This window comes from Ambystoma mexicanum, chromosome 1p (genome assembly GCF_040938575.1).
Source record: "Ambystoma mexicanum isolate Mex_15411 chromosome 1p, UKY_AmexF1_1, whole genome shotgun sequence".
NCBI classification, from domain to species: Eukaryota; Metazoa; Chordata; class Amphibia; order Caudata; family Ambystomatidae; genus Ambystoma; species Ambystoma mexicanum.
In genome coordinates, this window is record NC_090921.1 from 594,132,986 (window position 1) to 594,153,169 (window position 20,184).

The following is a 20,184-nucleotide window of genomic DNA, read 5'->3' on the forward strand; positions in this document are numbered from 1 at the left end:
GTGGGCATTTATCAAAGTACATCAAACAGATGGGTCTGCGGTCAGATATGCATAGCTGTCTTTGTAATTCTATTATTGAACTTTGGGGTTCATCTCTTATTCCAAGTCTCTTACTCCCCATTCTGTTGGGTATCTTGTGAGGGCATTTGTCATGAAGTGACCACACCCCAGAGGCACCCAAAACAGGCACCTCCCCCTCTGGTCCATAGCATGATTCCATCTGTCCCTGTGATGTAGCCTACTCTTGAGTTTGGTTTCTTGCTACTTCCAGGTCTCCTATGACATCAATGGATTTTGTGAACGGAATCGGGATGTCCTCTTCAACGACCTGATCGAACTCATGCAGAGCAGCGAATAGTGAGTACTTTCAATGCAAAGGTCGAAAGGAGTGCTGCACAGTATGTGAAGACGATCCGTACATATGATGTGTAGATACGAGCATGGAAGGCGGAGCAAGGGTATATGATGCTCTTTCTAACATACAGTGGTATAACATGAGTCTGGAACGATGAACAGTGGGCATATAAAGCTGTTTCAAAGGATCTACGAGATTACCGTGCGGTGCGAAATTGCGAATCCGAAAATATCAAATTACAAAATCGTGCTGCGCAGTGATCACATAGATCACTTTCCCCGCCATCCTGCATCCTGCATCCCCTTCGCCCCTACTTACCTTTTCGGCGGCACACTTTAGTGTGTGCCACGACTCTCCTCTTACCCTGCGTTGTCAGTTCCCTCTCAATAACATGGGTCGGAGCTGGAACCGCAGGGTCCTTTCTCCTTTTTTTTTACCTTATGGTCCCCCGCTTCCAATGTCATGCAAGTAGGGGACCTCCCCCTCCCCCAACCTCCGCTACACCCATCTTCAGCATTATGGGATTCCATTTTTTTGTCCCAGCCTAATGTGCATTAAACGCACATTCAGCATGTTTCTTTCGCCATTTGGGGGCTGTAGCGTTTTCACACACAGCTACTATGGGCCGTGGACAGTTTACTTTGCCCAAATCCCCCCTGTAGTGCCTGTGTCCAGTCCTGCCACTACAGGCTAGCAACAGAAACATATGCTGAAGCTGAGTGCCTCTCCCCATTACCTGGCCGCACTGCCAGACTGCTTCAGCCCTCTCCAACCCTCTTCACTTGCATCGTCCGGATGCTGTGCGGGGCATGACACATCCATGTGCAGAATGGCGAGCAATGGTTTTGGATCCGCGCATTGGGACTGAAGCAACCAGCGAGAGACCTTTGGATACTAGGATTCAAACACAATTGTGATTGTGGTTTGCGAGCTCTGCTTCAATCAAAGAACTGGCAGCCTGTCAGGCAGTTATCCTGCACAGTGGTGTTAGCATTCAGCACCCGTGTGGCACAGCTTCCCACCCACAGTGCAGGCTCTCCATTAGTGGGCCAGCACTGCATCTATTCCTGTGGGCAAGGGGAGCCCCGTTTGCAGCGTAAACTGAGGTTAGTCTGGAGGTTAGGGTATGGAGATGGGCGGAGTTAGCAGAGAGGCTCCATGTGCCCTTCTTGGTAGCAGGGCACTGCTCTAAAAGGATTGCACTTACGATATATGGTTGGGAGGGGAGAGTGCTGTCCAAGAGGAGGTATGCGGGACATAAAAAAAACGGGCAAGACATGATTTCTGGAGAGAAGATTAATAGTGAGCAACCAGTTGAATAAAAAATCTGTAATGTCAAAGTCATGCCAACAGAGTCTCCAAAAAGTGTTCCCAAACTTTTGGTGCGCCTTTCTCACGTTTGTTTTCTAATCTGAGGTCCAAGCCTGCAGACATCACTCGCTCATCAGCCCATCATCAACTACGTGGTGAAAGGGCTGCCTGTGGTGGTCGGTGCCTGTGATTAAGAAACAAAAGTAGAGGTATGTGAACCAAAATGTTTAATAGTAATTCACCCGCCTATCCTATCTGGTTTTTAATTAGCGGTGCCAACCTCTGCAGGCAGCCCTTTCATAACGAAGCAGCAAGCCTCTCGGTAGGTTGGGGCGCGGCTGAAAAAGCGATGCTTGGAGCTGCATGGTGAAAGGACTGCCTTTGTGGGTCCATGTATCTGATTAAGAAACGAAAGGAGAGGCATGGAAAGCAAAAGGAATAATAGAAATGTGCCCACCTCTCCTGCAGAGCTCCCAGTATCTGCCCTTGGGGATCATTTTCACTGAGATACTAACGTGCCCTTGTTCGAGCTCCCCTTGATTTTTCATCCCACTTACAGCACTACACAGTACTATGGAAGCAGCAACCATGAGTTTAAAGACTGGCGACTGAAACATGTAACAACACTTTGTTTTTCTTACCATCTTTCACTGTAGCTTCTTCATCAGAGCACTTTTCCCTGAAAAATTGGATACCGACAAGAAAGGGAGACCTTCAACAGTCAGCTCCAAGATCAAGGTATGTGACTGACCAAATGAGCAAAAAAGGACATACTCAGAATGCCCATCACTGCGGCTGGAGTTCCTACTTTTGAGGTCCAGCAGAGATGTTCACTGCACTGTCGCTAGTGCCCAGGCTCGTTGATGCTCTGGAGGAAGCTTTAGTTTGGGTCTAGTGCATACACATACCCTGGAGGGTGTATGCACTAAGATTAAATCCTGATCGGCCATCCCTAATCCTAAAAGCCATCTGCTCTCTAGGATGTTTGAATGTATTTGCTTTGAATGAAAATTCGATTAATAACTATTTGGTTCACAATGGTAAATCGCATTTCTGTATTTGCATTAAGATTTGAAAAAAAACAATATTTCTAATTTGAAAATGAAGGGAAAGAAGTTCACAACAAGCTACAAAATAGTTGATATCAAACGTCTTGCATCGTAATACATATTACGTTTTCACTCAGTCTAAAATTATACTTCTGTTATATTTAACCTTGACTGAAGAGCAAGTGCTAGGGCTGTTTAATGATCAAAGTAGATTTAAGTATAGAGACGATGTCAATACATCCATCTGCCTGGGTGGTCACAGAAAATTGGCTGTGATGATTCACTGCACTGCTGGTAGCCCTGGATTTAGTGCTTAAAACGTGCTGGGGCCAGCTTGGGCTGAGCCTGGTCAACCTCCAAAAACTGGGGCTCAGCTGGTCCCACAACGCTGCAGCAGAAGCTTTTCCTGCGCTACCATCATGTTTTGAAATGCTGTGACTGACAACATGTCTGGCAAACTAGACCTCCCTCTCATAACCCGCGAGAGGAAGTTTCAGTTTGCGCGATGCTGTGGCTGACACTGCTGTCAGTCACAGCAGTCGCAGCCAACATTATTGTGGCAGGAGGTAGGGCCAGTTACTGCAACTTCCTCTCGTGACTCGTCATGAGGGGTCACAAGAGGAATTTGACGCCCCAAACCCGGGGCGCCATTTTGGTCTGGTCTTGACTGCTGTGCCTGGAGGAGAAGAGAGGATCCCACACTGCGGCGGGCAACCAGGTAAGTTAGAAAAATGTGTTTTCTTTGCACATTTATCAGTAAGTGACGTGCTGATAAATGTCCAAAGAAAAGGTTTTCCACAGTTTGCAAATAAATAATGTATTGAGCAATGAAAATACCACACTATCTCTACACATATATTTTCTTTTTTATCTGTCAGTTTCTCTTTCCGTCATGGTGAGGGAATGAGAAACTACTGACAGATTAAAATGTACTTATAGAGGTAGTGTAGCATTTGTATTGCTTAATGCAGTTTGATTACATGCACACCATGGAATATCTTTGGCCACGCCCATCAAGCTGCAGACCACGCCCCATCAGGCAGGCCATGTCCCCAAATGGAGGGTCCACCCTCAAATTCTACCCCTGCTTAATTCACTGTGTCGAATGTAGCATTCTGAAACACATGGAGGCTATGCGAACCAATATATTGGCTATACTCAAGCAATATGACCCGAGCGGCGGGGGCATTATCGACTCAGGTAATGCCCCGGGGCCCATAGTTATAAGGCCCTGAGTCGGTAATGCCCCAGCCGTGAGGGTCATATTGCTATTAGTACCCCGGTCCGCAATATCTGCGTGACCGGGGCACTAAAAGCAGCGTTTCAGGACAGAAAAAAAAAAATTGAAACGACCAAGCAAACGGTCTGTTTTCCCTTTCCATGGTGGCCATCGGGAGTGTCCGTTCCTGAAAAAGGATAAAAAAGAAGGTAAGAGGGGTTGGGAGGGCGGGAGTGGGACAGGAATAAAAAAAGTTAAAAAAAAAAAAACATACCTGCATCCCCGACGAGGGACGAGGGAAGCCTTCAGCCATGTGGAGGCGCAGAGCGGGGATGGCCCACCTCCGAGTCTCCACACGGCTGGAGGCTTCCCTCATCACCCGCCGAGGACGCAGGAACAAGAACGTAAGTGGGGTTAGGGGGAGGAGGGAGGATCCTTACCCGAGCCCCCGGCAGGGGGCGAAGGCAGCCTCTCAGCCATGGGGAGGGTCGGAGCGGGGATGGCTCTGCTTCCAGCCTCCTCATTGGCTGAGGGGCGGCCACGCACCCCGCCGAGGACAAGGCGGCTGGAATCCCGGCAGAGAATCGAAGGATTCTTGGCCGGGTAAGTACCCGGCGAGAGCCAATCAGAATGCGTGTTGCATTCTGCTTGACTCTCGCCGGGTACTAATGGTTCTTATAGCCTGCAGATTGTCAAACTAGAACAGTCTTTCAACATTCCAACGGTTACAGTTAAGCTTCTCTGGATCCTGGTTGACCTTCAGGGCCATTTGACCCGGATCTCAAGCAGTTTCAGGGAGTTTCCAGCACTGATTTCCACTTTTTACACCAGGAGACCCAGGTGAGGAACCCCACCCTGCAGCCCAGCATGTGCACTTAATCGCTGCTTTTTTGCTTTTTTGACATTTGTTTGTCAATTTTTCATCTCCATGGCCTCCCCGTCTCCGATCCATCGACAAGCCTTGCCAAACCTCCCACCACCCCTGTATAGATTGATTTGCCTCTAGGAGGCACACATATCCTGAAACGCATGTGTACTTCGGCCCCTGAGGGAAGCCTTGCCTGTGCAGCCAGATAAGGTCAAAGGTAAAAGGTAACCCCTGTTGGCCTTTTCGCCTGACACCCAGGTCCAGCCACTGACACTCATTCACCTTAATATATTGACTCAAAAATCATGTAGGGCAGAACACCAGTACCTATCATTCTTATTATCTTTCACACCTTTGTTGCTGCCAGTACAATGTATTGTATGGTTAGACTACCCTCTAAAGCTGCCTGATCAATTCTTCGTGTAGCCAGGCTCACACTTTTGTGCAGTTTAATCATCTCTATTGTATATCTAGATCATTTATTTGTGGTGCATAGGAATACAACTGCATAGCTAGTGTATCTTATTTTACTGCCTGCCTTTCACTGCACAGCCAGACTGATCAATTTCTTCAGCCTGCTAATCTCCCTTGAACAGTTTATACTACGTCTTTGTGCTGCATCAGAATTCAATTGTATTCCTAGTTTATCCTATTTTGATAACTGCCATTTCACTGCACAGCCAAACTGATGTCTGTCTGCGGCCTGATTATTTTAGTTGCATAACTATATTAATTTATTGTGCTGCTTTGTTAATTACAATGGATGGTTAGAGGTTACTGGCTGATAATTCTATTGCCTAGACAGATTAATGTATTCCACTGCCTTGCAACTGCATTAGATAGTTCAATGGATTCATATTGCTGCCTGTCAACCTAACTGCATACGTGTACAGACCAATATAAGGAGCGCACACTTTGTTTATCAGTTTGTACTGTGGACTTGCAAGTGTCTTCCTGGAGATTAAAAGGTGCAGGGGAGAAAAGGCGTCTCTGGCACAACAAGTCACTAATATGCTATCACCAGAAAGTAAAGTGTCCTCAATTAGAAGACACTCCCGTCCCCTGCACACCTCATATACTGACAATGGGGTCAGTCAAAGATTTATGAAAGGCAAAGGATTTCATCTAGATGTTGTATCATATAGACGGTGAGGCATCTATAATTAATGTGCACATATGCTCGTTCGATAAATGCAAATATCGAATATTTATTCTTAAATTTCAACCAAAATAGTTCAAAAAAAGTTCAACAAAAATGAAAACGAAATGTGATAAAATTTCTGAGGTTTTTCGGTTTTTACGTTTTTTCATTGAATTTCGTAGGTTTTTATTACTGCAACTTAACCATAACGTCCCTTTAACAACGTTTTATCATTGAATTTTATAGGTTTTTATTAGTTCAACTTAACCATAACGTCTCTTAAACAACGTTTTTTTCAGAGAATTTCATGGGTGTTTACCAGTGCATGCTATTTTCCTACAATTTACTATTATCATACTTACCCCAATATAGCAACATGTTTGTCCAATATACAAAGTTGCACCTTAAAACTCTGCCATTTCCCACCTTCTAACATCATTTTTAACACTTCTATAGTTTTTGCTTCCGTCAATATCTGTGAACATCTGAAGTCATTGCGGACCTTCCGGACAGTGTCACGTGACCATGGCTCACGCGCGTCATAATTACGTGTCCATGAACGCGTTTGCACTTTGCGTTCGGGTCCTTGCTCTGAGGACAATTCGGAACTGCATTTTTTACTGATCTGGGAACTTTCAAGCTCAAAATGTACCCTTGCACAGTTCCTTCACCTATTCTAACTCATTATCCATTCACAATCTATTACAAAGCATATACTTGGAAGAATATTAGCAAAACTGCTATTTATCTTAAAAATGGCATCAGCAATTGCCATCCCTCCTCCCCAAGAGCCACCACCACCATGAGCTGGAGGACAACAACAAAAAAAGCACAGTATTTCCAAAGACCATGAAGAGGACCAAGAAGATGACGTAGAGGAAGTGCCTACCTCTAGCACCTAGAGAGAATCATGGGTGTGGCAGTTCTTTACCACTGTTGGGAATGTACCAAAGGCTAAAGCTACAAAAGTGAAATGCACCGAGTGCAACTTAGTCGCGGACTACCTGCACATTACTCCTACAGGACCATCTCCATGTGCTGCCACACCAAATCTAACTACTGCAATGCTCTCAGAAAGATTGTTCCTTTCTTAGCAAGTAGTAGGCTGCCTTCCTCCACATCATCTTCCTCAACCAATACTGTAACCACACAGCCTACTTCTGTGCGACACAAAATCCCACCAGCTACCTTGCAAGCGATAAAAGAGGCTGTTGATCCATATCTTTGGAAGACAACAGTCCTCTGTATACACTGCAACACACCACGCTGCAGGGGGAAGCAGTTTCGATGTGCGTTTGAAGCTGTAATGAAGGGTATGAGCAATACTGCCATCTATCTTATAAGTAAAACACACACAACATCTTCCCTTATCCACCTGCCCCTGCATATTAGTGCTTGGTGTCTCTTCCCTCATTTCCCTCCTCACCATACGTTCTAACCTCTTCTGCAAACATTTTCATTTTTTTTAAAACAACAAAAGAAAGGTTCCCTTAGGAACCACCTTTCACAGTCAAAAAATACAACTAAAAAAAATCTTATAGACTCCATCTACTTTACATTTCTCAGTACATAGACTCAATACGTTTTTTCCAACATTTCCATTAGCATTTTGTATTGTGCTAATGGGAATAATGTGGCGTTCATCCCAAGTTATTGGCCCAAGAGAATTGTGTATATGACGGCCTTGATGCCTGCGGCTTTGGCGCGTTATAAATAAATAACGAGGGCTCCAGACCATTATCCTCCATTGCAGCCCCTGCAATGGGGGATGAAGGCCATTAGTTCCAAAGTGGGAACCTGGGGTGCTAAAAAATATAGTTTTCTTTCTACAGCAGAACGCCTCAGGCATTTCGCTATAACAAGGAAAATCCTTTTCCAAGATGGCCACCATGTAAAGGAAAGGCAGGACCCCGTACAGAGCCCCTCTTACCCTTTCCATGGCAGCCTGCAGAACGCGAAGACAGAACCCTATAACCATATTACCATCAGCACTATTTTTTTCCCTTTCAAACCTATCCACCTTCGAATAACTTTACCACATAGCCGGTCCAAGGTGGATATGGCCACTTTAATCCCATTTTTTGTCCCTGGCGGTCTTGGCCAGTAGCCAGATTGTCCGGGTCATGATCTTATACCATGACCCAGACAATCTGCCCACTGCCCATGACCACAGGCTATACCTCAGTCACCAAAGGTATATCACTATTTTTTGTACCTACATTATGACACTTGTCAAAAAATAAAACACGGGCACATTTGCAAAACCATGCTTTAAGGTCCTTGCCAATGCTTCTTACACAAGTGTGCTTGAAATAAACCCATGTTTTATTTATTCGAAAGTGTCAAAATGTATGTACATACAATAGTCATATAACTTAGCCCCCACTTGACAAAATCCATTCAGACTTTACATAAACATTGAAGGTTAGGTCTTTAATCTTTCTGAAAACCTTTGTCCACATTCGTCAAACGGTTACAAAGTTATAAGCCATCTAAAAATGTTGAGACACCCCTCTAATTTAGCCCCCTCCTGACAAAAATCCCACCAAACTTTAAAAAAACATTTATATCTAGATCTAAAATCTTTTTGCAAACTTTTGTGTAGATTCATCAAATGGCACCACATGTATAAGCCTTTACAATATTGTGGGAGCCCCCTCTAAATGTGCTTCCTCTTGACAAAACAGCTCCACACTTTTCAAAAACAATCCGAATCAAGTCTAGAATAACATTCCAAAATGTTATGAAGTTTAATTGAGTGGCGCCAAAGTTATAAGCTATACAAGACCTGCTTTTCACCAACCCAGTAATGCAGAAATAGGCACAGATGTCCCCGAACATCTGAAGTGTCCTCAAACTTCACAGGACTTCCCCCACACCAGACACATCCGGATTGTTCGGAGACTTTCAGGGTGAAAAACACCAATTTTTTGGCTTCTTATGGCCATATGCCATTGCATCCTCATCACCCTTCACTTCCCCAGAGATTGTTTGACAAGTGCAATGTTGTGTTTTTTTTTACTGTGATGTCCAGAATCCAACATGGCGGGTGTTTTCAAAAATCTGACGCACTTCACGCTTTTCACCATCCAATCAGGATGAGCGTCCAATGTTGGACCGGACAGGGAAATGGGTCAGCGGAGACAGATATAAAAAATGTTTGACCTACATTTTGCCTGTTTTAAAAAAACTACTGGACAGATATTCACCAAATTTACAAAAGCATGCTTTCAGGACCAAGCAGCCGCTCCTGCCACAAATTTGGTGAAAATCCATACAGCGGTTTGGGCTGTGGGCGTGATCGCATTTTTTTCCATTCAGTCTATGGAGAAAAATAATGTGGGACTCTCCTATAACTTTGCCCCCCCCCTTGCGGAAACCTCACCATTCATCCAGGGGGAGCGAAGTTATACACCGCCCAAAAAGTGCTCTTCCTGTGGGTTTAGCAACTTAACCATAACTAGAAGCCTGCTACTGCAGGCCGTGTAGTAAATATAAATGCCACCTTGCTTGATTGCCAGGAATTACACATCTGTTAATTAGTGACCAAAAGATCCTCTCAGTCTGTTCTCCTTGTGTAAAGTTTGATTCATGTCTTTAATTCTACAAGAAACACCAGACAAGATACTCTGTAATTCTCCTGCTAGATGCAGTTCTTTAGACATGTGCAATGTAGAGTAAAGAGGCCTACCTCTATTGTCATCAATCTTACTAAACTCTTTTAGTGTGGACGTGGTGATTCTAATCGATGTGTGGAACGCTTTTAGCTAAATCTCATTATGGAATTCTTCCATTGATCTACTAAAAATATATAGAAGGGTGGTGTAAAAAAGCGTCTTTTTACTAGATGAATGGAAGGATTTTATAGTGAGATTTTGCTAAAAGAGGTAGTACTATTTACTCTATGTTGCACAGGTCTAAAGGACCGCACCAAGCAGGAGGATTACATATTATTTTGTCTGGTGTATCTTGTAAAATTAAAAACAAGAATCAAACTTTACTGCTTAGCCAGCTGGATGAATCTTCTGTGACCTGATAAATTTAGAGCATAGTTAATATTGTGCGTTAGTGCTGCCCGAGAGTTCAATTGCATTGCGGGTTTATCTCAATTTGCTCGCTGATAACTTCATTGGATAGATTAATCCTCTTCCAGCCTGATAGTTCCACTGTATAGCTAGACTAATTTCTTACAGCCTAAAAAGCCAAATGCAAAGTTAAATTCTTAACTCTTTGCTATTTGATATCTTCATAGCATAGCTAGATTGTATCTTTTTGTTGCCAGGAAAAATCATCACATAGCTAGACTAACTCTAATTTCATGCCTGGTTATTAAATGTTACTTTGCCGTCAGATAATTACAGTGCTTTGCTAGATCAATTTTATTTGTTGCTGTCTGACTGTTGCATCACATGACTAGACTGTACCATATTGCTACCTGTGAGTTTCACTGCATTGACAGAATGGCTTATTTTCTGCGGTCTCATTATTTTCATTGCATAGTTAGATCATTTTGTGCTCCACGAGAATTTGGTCACATAGTCAGATTGGCTGATTTTGCTGCCTGATAATTTCATTGCAGAGATAAATCAATGTATCCTGTTGCCTGATATTACTAATTGCATAGCTCGACTAACCTATTCTCGGAGTGAGACGATTACCCATTGCCTGTAAGAGGGTGCACTGGCAGAAGAGTCCCAAACCTAATATTTGTTTACAAACCCACCAGATTAACCTTGTTCTGCTGCCAGAGGACAACCCCTTTTGATTGCATGTGGACTGATGCTCAATGCTGATGCTCAATATTAATGCACAATTGAGACTGTATGAGGAAAACAGAAGGGAAGGCTGCTTTTTTTAATAAAGTTTGCTAAATTCACACAGCCCGATGGTGCCACATTGTTTACTTGGGTGGTGTGAGAAACCTAGGGGAGGGCCGGCACTTTCGGATCCCAACCCTAGGGGTGGACGAGCGATCAAGGATCACCTGGGTGCTGGAGTACAGGGTTGTGATCATGGGAATGTCCCAGGCGAGAAGCAGTATTGTAATGGGACAACGGTGGAGGAGGATATCCCAGATGCCTTCATGACCCAAATCCAGAAAGCAGAAGCCCTTGGGTGGGATCAATTGTCAATTTCTTAAGCAGAGAACGTACCTTAGGATATTAGAACTCTATCGAGATTGATCTCGGGGCAAATGATCTTTTAATGCATTTGGTGAGCATGCTCCTCATACAGATTTAATATCTGGGTATGTTTCTGAGACCCTTGCTTGTGCTCTCCCCTTACGTTTGGGCTTTTAACTCCACCTGAATTAAAAATTACTCTGCTGAAATGTGTGTTGTATAGGAGTTAAAGTTTTCGGGATGGTAGGAGATGTGTGGTTTTTGGTCAACATTTTCTGTATTTAGTGCTTTTTTGGGGTTGAAGTTTGAAATCTCTTGCAGAATTCTGTATGGACTGCTTATGTGATGTTTACAATAACCCGAGTGAGAGAAAATACTTGCATAGCAGCAAAAAGAGGGAGAATCAGGATCGAACATCGGGGAACCTGTGTTCAGCAATTAATAGCAAAGATGGGGCGGCCTTTTGGATCTTAGTAACCTGAGGTGTCAAAAGAAAAACCTGTGTGCAATCCACAGATCAGAAATACCTCAGAGGCTGATGCACTGGGTGTTGCTCAAAGGATTTGTGTATGAGAATGTTCTCAAGCCCGTTTGATTCTTTGACAGGATGAGCTTGTGAAGAAAGGGGCGGGAAATATGGTATTTTATTTTCTAATTGTGTTGGGTAGGGCCAGGGCTCAAGACGAGGGGAGACGCGGGTGGACGGAGTACTCACTTTTTTCAGTAGTCCCTCTCACTTTTTTCAGATGGCACCTTTGTCATACCCAAATCTACCTCCCAGGGGGGTGTAGCCATTTGTCAAGGCTTCAGATCTAACTCCTAGGGGGTGTAGATCACTATGCCCCCCCTGCTCCTCTATCTCTTCTAAATGACTCCTAAGTTACTCCTATGGACACACTAACATAAGACACAAAGAAAACACATGAATCGATTCAACAATAGAAACACTTTTATTCATACACAGCAATGCATGATGCAAACAATACTCTAATGCAAATCTCGAATTTGCATCTTTTATGCTTTTGGTGCAAATCTACAATGCAATGCAATAACTATAAGCCTTACAGGCTTCTAATGCAAGCAATCTAATAGCAACTCCAATCCACACCATTCCTCTCCAATCCACACCATACTTCATTCACTCTCTCCAAGACAATCCCTGGCTGATTACCCCATCTATCATGGCAGCCAAAGCTCTGTGTGAGTGTCTGTCCTAATTCCCCATGCACGTGTCTCATTCAGATCGATACTCCCCTCTTGCTCTGTCTCTCCTCTCCAGCTAACTCTGCAACCAGCCAGTCAGTCAGGGCCAGGCCTCTCCTCTTACTGGTCTGGTCTTCCTGCCAACTCTCTCTGCCAGATCGATCTCATCAGCTCTCATCAGAATGCTTCCCCTTCTGCATATCAGCCAAAGCCATCCGATTCTGCTGCACCCAAACCGCTTCCGAAGTACATCAAATCACTCCCAAACGCCTCTCCAAGTCATCTCTCCTCTTCATCTCTCAATCTCTCAGAGTGTCAGTGTGTCATCTCCATCTAGAACTCCATCTCCAACTACATCTCAGAACTAGAAACTCCCAAAGCCTCACCTCTCATTATACTGTTCAATGACGTAAATACATATCCATGGTTACATGTCTCTCTAAGCTAAAATGCCTCTCTGTCTATCTGTCAGCATTTCTAAATCTGAGCAGTGCCTAAAAGTCTGTGATGCATTGCGTGTTCTGCTCAATCACTGCGTGTTCTGGTCATCGTGACATTTGTACATATCTATACCATGCTATCAGTGCTTCTGTTACCATACCATCCATCTCTCTCCATATTCCTCCATTCAAATCCCTCTATCCTTGCATGTCTCTGTCTGCAAAGCTCCTCTCCCTCTCTCCTGCTGCCTGCCCCACCTTTTCTCTGTGCACAGACCAGCCATGCCCTTGTCCATGTCTCTACTATGGCAAAAGTCACGTCTAATCTCTGTCTGCTAATAAACTGTTTACGCATTCCAAGTTTTCACAGTAACTCGTAACAACTTTCATAGTGCTGCGGCGCTTCTGTTCTCTCTCATTCAGGATGGCATCAAAATCATAGGCCTCATGCTTTCTCTAGTGCTTACTCTTTCACTTGCAAACCCAAGCGCTATCTATAATGCAGCCTCAATGCATACTCTAAGTGCACACTCATTCATGTCTCTCTACAATGCATACATAATACATAACAACATATCTCTACATGTGTCTACATGTCTCTACAAATATAACATGTGTCTCTACATGGCACTTCAAATATAACAGGACTCATTCTATAGCAAATGCAAATGGCTTCATATATGTGGATAGTCTAATGTCATTACTTTTTTTTTAGGATTTGGCCCCTCGGTAGGGCATTGATGACAATTATGCTTTTTGTTTTGATTTTAGCAGAAAAAGGATAAGACCTAAATTGGGCACTGTTAGCATAACTATGTTTATTAAAATACTTACCTTCCATCAGCAAATACCATAATTATGTAAGAGGAAAGGCTTGACAAGAACACCTAATGACCATTCCATTCTTATGTTTTTCAACAGAAACAAGCCAATGACTTGGTGAATACATTAATGAAGTGTACACCGCACTACATCCGTTGCATCAAACCCAATGAAACAAAACGACCCAAGGATTGGGAGGAGAGCAGGTAAGCAGCTGGGCGGGACTCATCAATCATACATTTCAATGTAAGCAGAGGAGACTGCAGGTCACAGTACTACCACAAACGCCTGTGTTTTCAACCTTTCTTCAATCCTGAATCTGTGAAGCTGTCCATTCAAGAGACTGTGGTGTCCATTTCCACGATACACAGACAGGCGTTAATGGCTACAAAGGCAGAAAAGGAACATGAAGTAGGACCACAACCAATGAAATCTTCTTAGGGGTGAGGTGGTTGACCAGGGCATGAATTGGCAGGCATCCGCCATGGGCCCAGATTGAGGCAGAATCTGTATCAGGGTGTGAGTGCACATACTGTTGCCTGCTCACCCACGTTTGTTGCAGAGGGTGAACATAGCATCTTTCCAACCCCTGGAGGAGTAAAGATCATACTACTGCATAGTATTTGTATTTGTTAGGTATTTATATCACGCACTGAACCCTGAGGTAACTGGGCGCTGGAGAACTTGGTTACATACATAGATGAACAGAAACAGTGGCTTATGTGGTGACCAGTGGTTACAAGTAGGTCGGGTTCATTACAGGGGACATTAACAACAATGCATGTGCAGAAGTGCAAAACAAATAATCATAAGTAATCAACATAATGAGTGATGCCTCATTGGTAGTCATTGATGCTTTTAATCATCAGTGGCGCCTCATTGGAGAGGCTTGTTGATCAACCAATTTTTGATTCCAGATTTGAACGGTAGGAGGGCAGGTTCTTGTCTGAAGGTCAGGGGAATGGAGTTCTAGCGCTTAGCTGCTTGGACTGGGAAGCTGGCTCCTCCCGCAGATTTTAGGTTGAATCTGGATACTGCCAGGCAGTTGCAGAGGGCAGATCTAGTGGGACGAGAGGAATGGTGCTTATGGATTTTATCGGATAGGTATTTGAGGGCTGTGTTCGTAAGGCACTTATGCGTGATTACCAGGGTGCGTAGCGTGATTCTGTTGCAATCTGGGAGCCAGTTGGCCTTACTTCTGAAAGTTGAAATGTGACAGGATCTAGGTAGGTTAAGTACTGCCCTCAGTGAGTTGTTTTGAAGGACCTGTAGCCTATTAAGGTTGAGTTCCGAGGAGCCTAGAAAGAGTGTATTACAATAGCCCATTTTTGATAGTGCTAAGGCTCTGGATAATGTAAGACAGCTGCTGGTGGATAGGTAGGATTTGCAGCTATAGATTAATTTATTGGTGTATGCTGTAGAGGTGGCTATGGAACTAACTTGTTTCTTGAGGGAGAATGTTGAGTCGAGATAGACGGCCAGAGTTTTAATCTCTTTAGAGACCTTGATCGTGTTCCCGTCAATATTGAAGGAAGTGTACCTATGGTCAAGTTTGTTCAGGCGTGCTTGCGTGCCGACAATCAGGAGCTGGGTCTTGTCGTCGTTAAGGCATAAGCTGTTTGTGGCCATGCACGCCTGGATTTCTAGGTATACATCGTTCAAGAGTTTAGCATCTTGGTCGTAGCAGCCTGTGAGAGGGATGAGGACTTGGGTGTCAACTGCATAGTTGCTGTAGATGAATAGGAGCTTTGTAAATATATTGTAGAGCATGGGGGACACAAAGGAGCCTTGAGGGACTCCGCAGAGTGGAGGGCTCAGGTCTGCTGAAGCTGTTGGTGAAAAAACTCTGGTAGTCCGAATGGAGAGAAAGGAGTTGACCCAGTCCGATGCATTGGGGGAGAAGGCTGCTGCTGTGGTGAGATGGCCAGTTAGAATTTGATGATCGACGAGGTCGAAGGCCATGGACAAGTCTAGGATCAAAAGGATTGCTAGCTTGCCTTTGTCCTTCGCATCGTCCATTTGGATCTTCAAATCTAAGACAGCTGTCTCGATCCCATGCCTTGGCCTAAAGCCAGATTTCCTGAGACCTAGCAGGTTGTTCTCTTCTAGATGCTTCTGAATTTGCAGGTATGCAACTCGGTCCAGGATTTTAAAGAGGAAAGGGACGGTAGTGATGGACCTGTAGTTTGTTGGAGTATTTGGGTCAAGGTTGTTTTTTTTTTAGGAGTGGAATTACCCAGGCTTCCTTGAGATTGTTTGGGACTCAAGATTCCTTGAGTTAGTGCAGATGGCATCTGCAGCAAACGGTGAGCACTGTAATTTCTGCAGCTTTGACTGCGGAGTGTGAATACAGAAATCGGATCGAGCATGTAATGGTGTCAGTAGAGAGTGTTCATGTCACCTTCCACATCATTGAAGAGTAAAGGCTGGTCTGCACCTTTGCTCTCCCAACGATATTAGAATGTTAAAAAGAACAAAGTTATGGTACAGAAAGAAAATCGAGTTGGACTTGGAAAATGCATCTCCTTAAAATTATTTCAACTACTCAGGAAGTCTTTTGCAATCCGGGCTTGCAGACAGTGTCAAGTAGCAGTCTCTTGTTGTATGCAATTTCACAGGATGATTCCATTAAGATTGCATTACTTCTCCAGTGGATGGATATTCTTCCACCCCCACCCAAAGCTTTAAACCAAAGTACTAGAAAGTATAAAATACAGTGCTGGCTGGACATTTTTTGAAGTGGAGGGGTGCCCTAGCAGTTCGGTTTGAACTACTTACAGGAGTTTGGCAGTCACCACACCAGATGTTTTTTTTTTTTTTTAAATAATTGGAAGAAATGGTGCATTTTACAGCTCACGTTTCAGAATAATTGTGTAAAAGGGCTGTAGAATGTTCTATGAGTTCAGTAGGAGAACAGATGAAAAGCCTGGAAAGATGCCAGGTCACCAATAACACAGAGAAACCTTTTGCAACACATTTTCATGCTGGTCTCATCCAAAGAAAAGCCATGAAACCTGTTTAAACAAAATGTGACAGCATTGCCATGTAAAACAGATTTGCATGATGCCAGCGGCCAGCAAAATATACCGACAAACCTCTATATAACATGTTTTTATTCTGCATGCACCAGTAAACACCAGAATTGCCACACACATTGTCAGGCTACCTTTGTCTGATATAGGCCAGCATGCCACCCTAAAACACATTATCATGCAGGATTTGCCCAGGATATGCCCCTATTGCCAGTGTCAAAACACATTGCCATTCAAGCTGTGCCCAATACATTTCAGGATACCACTGTGAACAAAACATGTTCATGCTGGCAGTGCTTGATATTTGCCAGTATTCTTCCTTCTATAATGGTTTCATGCCGCCTGTTCCAGTATGTGCTACAACGCCACATTGAAATATGTTCATACAGATTCCACCATGCCACAGATTAAAAAAAACACGTGGCATGCTTCCTGTGCCCAATGTATCCCAGCATGCGACTGTAAAAACATATATTCATGCTGACTTTGCCCAATATATGCCAGCCTTTACACTGTAAAACATTTCCATACTGCTTGTACCAGCTATGTGCAAGCATATCAATCTAAAACACATGTTCATAACGGCTGTGCCCAATGTATGCCAGTAGTGCCACTGTAAAAACATATTTACAGGCTGCTTTACGTAAAAAGTGACATAATTCCCTTGAAAAACACAGGTTCATGTAGGATGTGCTGAAACATATAACAGTATTGTTGGCTCTACATATACACATTCCCTCTACCAGTACCCAATGTATGCCAGAATTCCCCTACAAAAGCCATGCTCATGCTAACTATACCCAGTGTATGTCAGCATGTTGATGCAAAAACATGTGTTCATCTGGCTGTGCCATATGTATGCCAGTACTGACAATATATCATTCTTCTGTTGCCTGTGCCCAAAACATGCCAGCATGCCACTGTAAAACAATGTTTATGTGTCTTGTGCCCAATCTATGCCAGCATGATACCATCATGGTTCCTAAGCCAACCACATGCCAGTATCGTACAGTTTCATGTAGGTATAACCCAATATATGCTGACATTGCAAGAGCAAAACATATGTGCATGCTGCCTTTGCTCAAAGTAGATAATGAGGCCTGTCAACACATTTATACTGGTGCTGCCCCACTTTAATGCTGGCAGCCCATTGCCCAACAATATACTCCTGCTTTGCCCTCTAAAACATACTTGGCATGCACTCAGTGCCAAAATATGCCACCATTGCCCTGCAAACATATGCAGACATTGCCCACTATATGCCACCATTGCACTATAAAACATGTTGTCATTCAAACCGGGCTGAATATATGGCACCATTTTATCGTAAAACATACATTCATGGTGGCAGTGTCCATGAAATGGTGCCATCACTGCAGCTGTCAAATCTGTTTCATGGTGCATTGCTCTCCTAAACATGTACACACAAACACTAACAGCCACTCACACAGACACACTTTTTTTCTGCCCAGACCTTTGGCTCTGCTCTGGCTCCTCTTCTGCCTGCACAAACAGCTCTCCCTAAGTCTTCCCTCCACATGGGACATATAAGAGGACATGATGAAAGCACAGACATAGACACCTTTATGGCCTTCTATGAGTTCTGCTTGTGCGACAACACACCTTAAGGCCTCTGTTTCTGTAGTCACTATTTGAGGTATCTGTCATCACCACTTCTCTTCAGGAGTGCAGTGCACGATAGAGAATGAAACTGCCAGCCTCTGCATAATGGAATGCCTGCACCCCAACAGTCATTATTGATCAAATATCTGACCAAGGAGCCTTAGTCACTGGTTCTAACCATACTACTACTATTCAAAATATGACTCCAAGAAATAATAATATACCATCTGAGCCCTACTTGGGACATAAATACCTAATAATAATGCTAATCAAAAGATGCCCCCAATGCATAACAATGTTACTCGGTTTGAGCTGAACCTGTGACATAAAAACCTACCCATTTGTTATGACACTCCAAAGCCTGCATTATTATTCTTACAAAAATAATCTTCGATGTTTTTTCACAATTGTGTAGTGTTTCATGGAATCACGCTCTTACAAATGCAGTAATCTTATGCAGTAATCTACCAAGACAGCAAGAAATATCACATGATAATGGCCTACAGCCCCAGTTAACACTCCCAATCTTACCAAGGGGCATTATCGCACAGGCTGTGGCACCAATACCATGTGGTATGCACTGTTGCTTACGGGAGTATTGCTAATAGCACACGGAGGTAGGGTATCCATGCTTGAGAGCAAATGTTTTTTATGAATGGAAACAAACCCAATCCAAAATGGCTGCTCAGCTAATTGGAAAAGGCAGGTAAAAAAAAGACCTCCTTTCTTTTTCTCTTCTGGGCTGAGCAGCTGCAGAGAAGGCATGGATCCAGGAGTGGTGAGGGAGGCACAACACACAAAACGAAAGTGCAAGCATACTTTTGTTCTCTAAAAAGAAAGGAAAAGGCAACCAGCATCAAGAGTGAGTTAACCATCAGCTGCTTTCTCAGAATGCAAGTTTGTATTATCGGATAAAGGCTGCAATCCAAACAAACGTATTGAACTGGACAGACACACTTTGCGTGCTATTTCTAGCAAGAGCCCAAAATATTTTGTTCTGGGGGAGGAGGAGAAACCCTAAATCAACCCAGTAACAACGCAGCACTTGAAGAAATCCTGGGAACAGAAGAAAGGAGATATTGGGCCTCATCACTACTGTGCCGGTCCGGTAACAACAGGGTCAGACCTCTCTGGGCGGTACGGCACCCACTCGCAGAGTTCTCACGGGAGAACCGGCTCTGTTGATACCAGTGCCGGTGCTCCCGTAGCGCCTTTCCCATGGAGTCTTCATGAGAATGGGGACTAACAAAATTGCTGGCTCATGGCCGCCAGGGTTGTAATACCCCTGTGTTACCGGGAAGTCAGGCGCTGGTAATTTTTTTCAGGTCTGGCAGCAACCCACCGGTATCACTGGCAGGGTTACTGCCAGATCCTTAATGAGTTCCATTATCTTCATCCATATCAAATGTCAATATTACCATATGTGAATTTAGTAACAAAGAGAAGAATACACGAGTTCGACAGCACTGAAAAAGTGTTTCAATATTTGGGAGGCAAAGCAAAAATTTTGTTCCACTTCCCCAGTGGCAGGGAGGCCCCTGATGGAAAAATTCATGATCTGTGGCTTTCCCAAGTCAGCCATTTCAGACCGATGTCCCAAATTTATTTTATTTATTTATTTATTTTTATTTGTAGAGTGGGCTACAGTCCACAGGCATCAAGGCGCTGTTGCAATAAATGTCATAGTTACATGAGAAAATGAGCATGCTCGTGGGTTACAAGAAGCATGATTTACGCACAGTTATACCACACAGAAGCAGGTTTGTTACATAGGTGTTGGTATACAAAAAAGGAGAGAGGAAAAAGCAAGGTTGGCCGGTGGGCCAGGTTATACAAATAGCCATATTTTGATGACTTTCCTGAAAGCATTGTGTGAATCAATTTTTCTTAGGTGGGTTGGTAGGGAATTCCATTGTGATGCAGCAATAAACGGGAAGCTGGAACCTCCTGCTTGTGCCCTCAAGGTTTTAGGAGCAATGGCCCAGTTGGAGTAGGCAG

General features: G+C 43.8%; 1 protein-coding gene across 1 annotated transcript in view; it reads left to right on the plus strand.

Moving 5' to 3' along the window:
• Nucleotides 1-20,184, plus strand: part of MYO1F (myosin IF) — an 860,973-nt gene that overhangs the window by 660,974 nt on the left and 179,815 nt on the right. Inside the window, exons 15-17 of the mRNA XM_069649543.1 lie at nucleotides 272-357; nucleotides 2,323-2,404; nucleotides 13,631-13,737. Of these exons, the coding sequence (XP_069505644.1) occupies nucleotides 272-357; nucleotides 2,323-2,404; nucleotides 13,631-13,737 (275 nt within the window). The remainder of the gene's footprint in view (nucleotides 1-271; nucleotides 358-2,322; nucleotides 2,405-13,630; nucleotides 13,738-20,184) is intronic.